The sequence below is a fragment of the Solanum lycopersicum genome, chromosome 7 (assembly GCF_036512215.1).
Source record: "Solanum lycopersicum chromosome 7, SLM_r2.1".
Taxonomy (NCBI): Eukaryota; Viridiplantae; Streptophyta; class Magnoliopsida; order Solanales; family Solanaceae; genus Solanum; species Solanum lycopersicum.
The window spans coordinates 29,404,626-29,414,874 of record NC_090806.1 but is presented as its reverse complement, the minus strand read 5'-3'; the positions used below and the strand labels follow the sequence as shown (position 1 = coordinate 29,414,874).

The window sequence follows — 10,249 nt, the reverse complement described above, 5'->3', positions numbered from 1 at the left end:
TTGGATTACTTACTCGATTCTTTGTATGTATGGGACTACAATAAATCACTGCACTTGTAATTAAAACATAAGAAAAAGGAGATCATTGAACTACACAACAAGAAGAAAAAGACTGAAAAATAAACTAAGGCATGGGGAAAAGGCTCTCGGGTTTAAGAGGAGTAAAAGTATAATTTTTCTTGATTCTAAAATTATGTTCATGATATGATGTCTTATGTTCATATATACAATGTATTTTATTACTAATTTGCATGAGAACAAGTCATATTCATAACATAAATCATAAGTAACGATTTAAGAATGTAAAGTGACTAACTTTGCAGAAATGACATGTTTCTTTAGGAAGAGATTTCCTTGATCATGCATAGTCCTTAATGTTATGTGCATACACCCATACTTAGTACAAGTGTGTACTAACCCCATATATTGTTACTATTTATATAGACGCAGGTTCTGGAGAAGATTGAAGATTCGACAAAGCAGTTTGGATTAACGATCTCCAAACTTTGGTAGGTCCTCCTAGGTTTGAGGATGCTACCTTTGTTATACTAGATTTAGTAAATTAGACATAGCTAGTGGATGTTGTCCGTAGTTTTTCCTTTCAAATTGTTGTTCTAAGCTTTTATATTAAGCCCGTTTGGCAAACTATTATCATTATTATAATTCTCTATTTCGATTGTTTAATCTTAAATAGATGGTTGTTTTAGTTCGATCCTATTAGAATATCACACTTATGCAGAAATTATATGAAGTTTAATTATACTTTATTAAGATTAATTTTTTTTTCAATTTTCCGCAAATTTAACTGTATGATTGTGATGAAAGCTAAGAAGAGTGTTGTCTATGACCTCTGACAGGTTAACGAGTTTAGTATTTAAAGGCTTTACATTTTGTGATGTCTGATTCATTCAACGTCTTTAGTCATTATTCACCAACTGATTCGGCTAATAGACGTTTTTCTGGTTTTTCGCCATTTGTGACTTGCTTTTGTGTCTGTGCATGTTGTAATGTTGGGTGGAATAAATCTGCTTTGCAGAAATATTTAGCGAAGCGCTGATTATTCCTTTTAGTTGCCTTTTGATCCACTTGCTTCGAGGCTCGCTTATTGTAATAGAAGGTGGAAATCTGCTAAACAGCGTATCGCCAAGTTTTCATGGCGATGCATACTTTTCATCTTCAACTCTTTTCTTCTATTTTACTTCCGTTTTGCGCCAAAGTGTACATGCTCCTACCAAATCCTCAAATACCTGAAACTCAGATGTTTTGATCAGATATTGATATAAAATACACAATTTAGGACACTATTAGCATTAAAATAAGGCCCTAGATGAGTCCAATTTTAGGACTCATCAACATCTCCAACTTACACTTTTGCTTGTCGTCAAGTAAAATTTTAGTTCAGTCGATCAAATAGGATGTCTCAAATAGTGATACACAAGACTCAATCATGAATGAACACAACAGGACTCAAACTACTCATGCATATCTCAATTGTATACTTAAATAGTCAAGTCGTGACACAGCATCACCAAATATTCATGAGATCAAAATACTTGCTACTAATGCACGTTCAAGATCAACAAAAATATCTACGTGCCCTCACACAAAGAATGGTTCCAGATTCACACACAAAGATTTATCAACTTAGTAGCAGGAATCTGATGCAACGCTCACACTCACAAAGAGGAACACAATACATGTTTGTATCCATAAGTTTGCCCTTATTTTCTTATTGACATTTGTTTCGGCTCACTCAATATCAAAATGGTCTTTCTAAGGCTTGTAATGGGGTTGAGCGTAAAGGTATGGTCATTTGGGCTTGGTGACTTTTCCATAATGAGATGTGATTTCCTTAACATATCCCTCATCTTCCTTTCTCAATCCTTAGTCAAGTGCTTCTAGGTCATCTTTTATTTCTTTTCATGGATTGCTTTGAAACCCAATTTCTTTTCATCTCGTGATTTTATTTCATGAGTTTTCTCTTCTTTTTATTTTTCTTTTTATTCTCCTTATCTTATTTTTTTGTATGGATGGTTTCCATTTCTTTACAATTCCATGGGTTTGAGAGACTTCTCTTGCACTTCTTGACTTCTTCTTTACCTTTCTCACCACAGCCCCAACTTAGACTTTTGGATCAAGTTGGTTATTTAATTCTATCACATCTAAAAAAATTATAGGTAGTAGATAACGTAAGATTTAGGTTTAATTATGTTTTTTTCCAATTAGACTAACCACGAAAATTCTAGGTTTATTCATGCAAGGTTCAAAGTAAGCTCATTACACAAGACAATGGCACTTAAATAAAACAAGACAACACCTTTCGCTAGTGTGCAATGGTGATTGCAAAAGAAATAATTTGATAATTGACTAATCACAATGAGATGCAAAGAGTTCTCACACTGCCTATGAAACTTCATTCGTTCTTATTGTAGCCGCACATTCATGTTTGTTCAATTTAGAGCACTTTTCAAGTCATTGGTATTGATAAAAAAAAGAGACTCCAATTTGTATAAGAACAATCCAAAAAATAGATATGCTAAGTAATGCTTAATGTGTCTTGAATGCCTACTAGTAGACCGGGTTCACACAGATTGATACGCATAGAACCATACCTCTGAACTATTGCAACAGCCAATACAACTAACTTTGGGAGTTAGTTGAGCTAGGAAAGGTTAGGTCCAGCCATGTAGGGCTCCCGAATATGAAGATATACCGAGAAGAGTCTTTACCAAATTTAAAAATGGAAAATCATAAGCTTGGAGGGTCTAGGGGTAAAATGGTATTTTTTAGGATAAGCGTAGTGTCGTAATTACCCTAAATATTTAATTAATTATTTAATTAATAAGGTGGAGGGGAAATTTGGGAAAAGAGGGCCAAAAATTGGCTTTTAGAGTGAAGTCTTGCTCCACCCGGGTTCGAACCTAGGTGGAAGCAACGATTTAAATTATATTTATTTAAATTGGTAAATTAGCTTAATTAATTAATATTTATTAGCTGATATAATAAAAAGGAAAATCAGACTTTTTTATAAGTTAAGGAGGGTCCTTGATTGACTAAGTCCTTACCTAAACCTAAACTATTTTCACGTTTCATTCTCTCACGTCTATCTCACAGAACGATCATTCTCTCTTCTCTCATTCACATTCTCTCTAACAAAATAACTTCAAGAAAAGAAAAAATGACCAAAGTTCTTCACACTTGAAGAAGTCACAACAAAAGATAAAGAAAAACAACTAATCGATCTTTTTAGGTTGTATGTTCATGTATGTATGTTCAGAGCTATATGAATGTTAAAAGTCATAAAATAATGTATGTTAAAAGAATGTGGTAAGGGGGATTCAAACCTTGACCATGACTGGAAAATAAATCTTTGAAAATAAAAATGAGGGGAGTGGGATTCGAACCCACAACCTCTTGGTCAGACTTAAGGAATTAAAATAAAATAAAGGTTGATGCGTGTGTGAATTGAACCTACGACCTCTAGGCTGATCAAGGGAATTAAAGAGAAAAACAAAGTGAGGTTCTGGGGATTCGATCCCATACCCTAAAGATCAACTCGGAAAAGTCAAGGAAAAAAAGAAATAAAAGAACTGAGACTCTGGGGGATCGATCCCACAACCCCTCGGTCTCAAGACAAGTGAATAAGAATAAAAGAATAATAAGGAAAAAAATGAAACGAAGGCATTGAGGCTCGATCTCGGGTCCCCAAGCCATATGGATCAAAATAGAATAATAATAAAAAAAGATGTAAGGGTTAACCAAGGTATTCGAAACCGAATTCCCTTGCCGAAATTCCATATTTATACATAAGTCATACGAGAATTAAATGTTCAAGAATAATGATGCCTACTTAGATCGATATCGAGATCTTGGCATACATACAAGATGCATAAGTCTTGTATCACATAATCTTAGGAAGATATGAGTCACTTAAACGAACTATGAATGTACGGTAGCATTTTTTGGGTCACTTTGGTCGGTGATTCCACCTCTTTTCGGTGTGGGGGAGACACTGGATTTCATGATTCTCAAATGATCTATGTCGGTTAAAGTTAAAGTTCCCAAAGAATATATGAGGCCAGCCTCATATGATGCACATAATTAAATGTATGATACCAAAGGTGTTAGGATAGGATTATCAAGAGGTAATCTAGACATAGGTAATGACACTAGGTCATTCTCGATCATTGCATAGCGAACCCGATGAAAGTCTTAAACTATATCTTAGTTATATATGGTGTTTACACTAAGTTATGAATGTATAAAGTGAAGTATGAACGAATGAATTAAGTAGACTCTGTGTTTGCTAAAGAAGACTCTGTAGTTCAGGTCCCATATGTTGAGCCCTAATTTTAGGGAAGTCTAAATGTCAAGTCTGTGATTCCAAGGTCTCATGGCATATGAACGAACGATATGTGCTATATGCAATATGTTATGTGTAAGATGTTATGTATTGTGTTCAATATAATAGGAATAATGATAAATGTTACTCTCATTGAATGACTTTCCTAATCCAAATTTTCAAAACTCACTCACTTTCCTAATCAAAAATTGGAAAGCTCACTAACATTCCTAATGCCAATTTGGCAAGTCCACTGACTTGACTAACCATATTAATGTTGTTAGGAAAGAGTTGTTCTTACAATTGCATGTCCTTGGTGTGTGCTTATATATACCTATACTTAGTACAAGTGTGTACTAATTCCATACAACTCAATATTTTTACCTGCAGGAACAGGTGGACGCTAGAGTTACGGGTAGATGTTGCAGCTATCCAGACGTGGAGCTTTCATCCGTACTAGGTAGGCCCTCATGCTTTTGAGCATGTCTGATGTAGGGTATAGCTAGTGGATCTTGTTCTGCTAGTGTATCTTTTCACTTTTGTTCAAATTTTGTATCGCTGCCCTTTTGGCAAAAATACAATTGATAAAATTATGAACTTATTCTTTCATTTGATTATATCTTTATCAGATGGTTGATTTGTGAACACCTGTGATGTTTAGTAATATATATACATGTATGTTAAGAAACAAAAAGTTTCAATTTTCTGCTAAAATTAACCTAGATGAAGTAAGGATGACGTATGCTGGCTTGTCTGCGACCTCTGAGAGGTGAATGACGACGGTCTCGTCTGGTGTCTAGATTCTGGTCGTGACAAAGTTGGTATCAGAGCACAGGGTTAAATTCTTAAGATAATAAGTTCACATCAACCATATTAGGTAGTTTCTAAGTCATGGTGAAGTGCACAACTATCCTAAATTAGAGACTTCATGATGCGTATGAAAATTCTCTTCTTCTACTCACATCGTGCCTTTTACTAATGTATGATTTCTTGATGTTATGAGCGTGTATAACATCAATCCTTGTTGTTTTCAGAGAATGAATACTAGCAGAATAATTGGTCAAAGGAGAGGAGGAGAAGCTGATGGGGGCAATCAGGCTTCACCCCAGGCTCCAGCGGAAGGAGTGGCTATGCCGATTAACCCTGTTGGGTTGACTGAAGCTAAGGTGCGGAAATCTCTAGCCCAGATGGCGTAGACCATAACTATGCAAGCCTTGGCCATGACTGACAAGGTCAACCGGCAGAATGTCAAGAGGTAGAACCCACTGGTTCGCAGTATGGCTGACACGCTGAGAGACTTTAAGATGATGAATCCTCCTATTTTCATAGGGTCTAAGACTTTAGAGGATCCTCATGAGTTTGCGGATGAGATACATAAGATTTTTGTGTCCATGGGGGCCATGGATACAAAGAAAGTTGATTTGTCTTTCTATCAGCTTAAGGATTTTGCACAGAATTAGTGCAAGATGTGGCAGGATAGCCGAGCTTTGGGCAGAGTTTCGATAATTTGGGAGTTCTTTAAGACAGATTTCCTGGAGAGATTTTTCCCCAGGTAGATGAGGGAGTCCAAGGTTGAGGAGATTATAAACCTTAAGCAGGGATCAATGACAGTCAGGGAGTATTCCCTGAAGTTTGTTGAACTGTCTAGATATGGAACTTCCCTTGTATCTAACAGTAGGGATGAGATGAGTAGGTTCCTCATAGGAATCACAGGAGACCTAGAGGAGGAGTGTCAGCCTGCGATGCTCCACGATAACATGGACTTCTCCAGGTTGATGTTGCATGTCCAGCAGGTAGAGGATAGTCGGAAGAAGAGGGGCGTCCGTGATGCTAGGAGGCCTAAGCCTTGTGATAAGGCAGTTCCTAGTAATCAGGGCAACAGGAACAACTTCGGTGTCCATGAGCAGCCCAAATTTAAAAATGGGCAACAGAGTTCAGGGAAATTTAACTTTTAAGAGGAGTACAACACCTAGAGGAGGTAGACCCGAGCCCAATAAAGGCAATGGAGGTCATATGCAGCGTCCTAGAAAGAACTGTGCTAAGTATAGACGTGCTCACAGTGGAGAGTGCAGACATGACACTAATGCAAGTTTCTATTGCAGTAAGAGCGGGCACATGGTTAAGGACTGCCCACAGAACAGGGGTCAGGCTGGAGGTGATGCTTAGCCTAGGCCTAATCCACAGGATGCAACAACAGCCGAGCATCCTAAGAGGAACAGGTTCTACACCCTTCAGGATAGGGAGGAGCAGGAGAAGTCCGCTGATGTTGTCACAAATATGCTGCAAGTATTCTCAACTTCTATTTATGCTTTACTTGATCCAAGGTCTACATTTTCCTTTGTAACTCCTTTGCTTGATCTCACTTTTGAGATATTGCCTGAAGTTTGCATGATCCTATAGTGGTTAGTATGCCTTTAGGAGATAATGTCAGAATTGATAGAGTATACAAGGATTGCCATATAGTTGTATGTCGTAAGACTACGTGTGTAGACTTTGTTGAGTTCCCCATGCATTTATGTTACTCTTGGTATGGACTAGGCTTCATAGTTATTATGCTTGTATGGATTGTCGTAGTATGGTTGTAAGATTTTGTTTCCCTAATGAATAAGATCTAGTATGGAAGGGGCACAACGCGAGTCATCCTACTCCTTTGATTTCGAACCTTAAGGCCAATAAAATGATGTCCAAGGGGTTATTATGTAATCTTGTGAGTGTTAATGATTTAGATCATGAAATTCCTTCCATAGACTCAGTACTTGTAACGAATGAGTTCCAAGATGTATTTCCTGGAGTTCCTCCCCCTCGATAGATTGACTTTGGTATCGACTTAAAACTTGATATTAAACAAATGCAATTCCTCCTTACACAATGGCTCCAACTGAACTCAAAGAGTTGAAGTTGTAGTTAAAAGATCTCACTGATAAGGGTTTCATTCAGCCGAGCATATCCCCTTGGGGAACTCTAGTGTTGTTTGTGAAAAAGAAACATGGAACCCTTAAAATGTGTATCAATTATGTACATCTAAAAAAGTCACTATAAAGATTAAGTATCTACTTCCTAGAATAGATGACTTGTTCGATCAGCTTCAAGGGTCTAGTTTCTTCTCAAAGATTGATCTTCGTTCAGGGTACCATCAGCTTAGGGTTAGGGATGGAAATATCCCAAAAACAGCCTTACGAACCCATTATGGTCATTATGAGTTCCTAGTTATGTCATTTGGTCTCACGAATGCACCTGAGTTCATAGTTATGTCATTTGGTCTCACGAATACACCTGCTGCATTTTTGGATCTCATGAACAGAGTCTTTTGTGAATACCTTGACTCCTTCGTCATAGTATTCATTGATGACATTCTCATCTACTCTAAGACCAAGGAATAGCATGAACGGTATTTGAGACTTACCATGCAAGTACATAGACAATATCACTTGTATGCCAAATTCAACAAGTGTTAATTCTGGCTTAGATCAGTGACCTTCCGGGGTAATGTTGTGTCCGACAAAGGTGTAAAGGTAGATCCCAGGAAGACTGAAGTTGTTAAGAACTGGCCAAAAACTCTTACTCCCACAGATATTCGTAGATTCTTAGGATTTGCTAGTCGCAGGTTCGTGGAGGGTTTTTCTTTCATTGTTGCCTCATTTACAGCTTTGACTAAGAAGAAGGCCAAGTTTAAATAGACTCACTTCAGCCTCGGTGCTTACTTTGCCTAAGTGTGGTAAGAATCACACTATGTATTGTGATGCATCTAGGGTTGGTTTGGGTTGTGTTCTTATGAAGGGTAGTAAGGTGATATCTTATGCGTCCAGATAGCTCAAGGTCCATGAAAGGAATTATCCCACTCATGACTTGGAGTTAGCAGCTGTGGTGATTGTACTGAAATTTTGGAGGCACTATTGGTATGGAGTGCATGTGGATGTGTTCACAGACCACAAAAGTCTCCAGTACATGTTCACACAGAGGGAGTTTAATCTAAGTCAGCAGAGGTGGTTGGAGATGTTGAACGACTATGACATGAATGTCCACTACCATCCAGGTAAGGCTAATGTTGTAGTTGCTGATTTGAGTAGGATGAGCATGGGAAGTATAGCCCATGTTGACGTTGAGAATAAGGAGTTGGTGGCAGATATACACAGACTGGGTGTGCGGTTAGTTGACTCTTCTAGTGGGGGTGTTTTAGTTCATCCTAGTTCTGAATCATCCTTATTATTTGATGTCAAGGAGGGTCAGCATCTTGATCCTGTGTTGATGGAGCTGAAGGACTCAAGGTTGGTTAAGATGAATGAGTCTTTTGCTTTGGGATATGACGGCATACTTAGGTACTAGGACAGACCGTGTGTACTAGATGTGGATGATTTGTGGACTAGGATCATTGAAGAAGCCCATGGTTCCCAATATTCCATACATCCGGGTTCCACTAAGATTTATCATAATCTTAAGCAGATCTATTAGTGGGATGGCATGAAGGACATTGCAGAATATGTGGCCAAGTGTCCTAATTATCAATAGGTTAAGGCAGAACATCTTAAGTCTGACGGTCTTACTCAAATTGTTGAGGTTCCGACTTGGGAATGAGAGGCCATTAATATGGATTTCGTACTTGGTCTTCCAAAGACTAGGAGGCACCATGACTCCATATGGGTTATTGTGGACAAGATGACTAAGTCTTCCCAATTTATCCCTGTGAAGCCTACTTACAGAGCCGAGGATTATGAGAGACTCTACATTGATGAGATTGTGAGATAGCATGGTATTCCTTTGTCTATCACTTCATATAGAGGAGCTCTGTTCACTTCACATTTCTAGAGATCCTCCCCGAAGAGCTTAGGCACGCAGGTGAAGCTTAGTACTTCCTTTCATCCTCAGACTGATGGGCAGGCAGAGCGCACCATTCAGACCTTGGAGGACATGTTGAGGGCGTGTGTGATAGACTTTAGAGTTAGTTGGGACTACCATCTGCCTTCGATGGAGTTCTCTTATAATAATAACTATCACTCCAACATTGGGATGCACCATTTGTGGCACTATATAGTAGAAAATGTACGTCTCTAGTTGGGTGTTTCGATGTTGGAGAGTCATCCATTTTTGGTCCACAAATCATTCATGAGGCATTAGAGAAGGTCAGGGTGATTAGGGACAGGTTGGCTACTACTTATAGTTTGCTAAAATCCTATGAAGACAATAGGAAATGACCCTTAGAGTTTGATGTTGGTGACCAGGTCTATTTGAAGATATCACCCATGAAGGGGGTGATGAGGTTTGGCAGAAAGGAGAAGTTGAGTCCGAGGTTTGTTGGGCCATATGAGATCCTAAAACGTGTGGGTGAGGTGTTCTATGAGTTAGCATTGCCTACGGAGCTTACTTCTTTTCATCCAATCTTTCATGTATCTACGTTGAAAAAGTCCGTAGGTGATTCAACATCAATTCTACCTCTTGAAGGTTTGGGGGTCGACGAAGATTTGTCTTATGAAAATGTAACTGTTGAGATTTCAGACAGACAGTTCAAGTATCTATGGAACAAGAAGATTGCCACAATAAAGGTATTATGGAGGAATCATCTTGTTGATGCTGCTACGTCGGAGGCCGAGGCTGATATGAGATCCTGATACCCTTATATTTTCAACCCTTGTGGTTAGACTTCCTACTCTTAAGTCTAAGTTTCCTTATCTCTCCGTTCTTTGTTGTTATTCCTTGATTGTGTGTAGTAACTATGTTATGATGTGACTGGCATTACGCTTGATAGTTAGTAGTTTCATTCGGGGTTATATGAATATTAAGCATCATGTCTGAAATTATGTGTTTATGTGTGTGTAATGTGTAGCCAGGACATATACTCTTAATTTGAAGTTCAAAAATGGCATGTTATGGTTGTTTTCTTACATGCACAAACTTGTATAAATCGTGATGTTC

At 38.1% G+C, this 10,249-nt stretch overlaps 1 protein-coding gene across 1 annotated transcript; it reads left to right on the top strand.

Moving 5' to 3' along the window:
• The first annotated feature begins 8,926 nt into the window (after positions 1-8,926).
• LOC138337378 (uncharacterized) lies at positions 8,927-9,945 on the top strand. The gene is made up of 2 exons (XM_069287288.1): positions 8,927-9,076; positions 9,559-9,945. The coding sequence occupies exons 1-2, from the start codon at positions 8,927-8,929 to the stop codon at positions 9,943-9,945; spliced, it is 537 nt and encodes a 178-aa protein (XP_069143389.1).
• The last annotated feature ends 304 nt before the right edge of the window (positions 9,946-10,249 follow it).

What these genes read in the sequence shown, in the direction of transcription:
- LOC138337378 (XM_069287288.1), top strand. Translation starts at nt 8,927, where the DNA reads ATGGATTTCGTACTTGGTCTTCCAAAGACTAGGAGGCACCATGACTCC. An exon ending in GACTCTACATTGATGAGATT is followed by an intron (nt 9,077 to 9,558) that starts GTGAGATAGCAT and finishes GTTGGTGACCAG; the next exon opens with GTCTATTTGAAGATATCACC.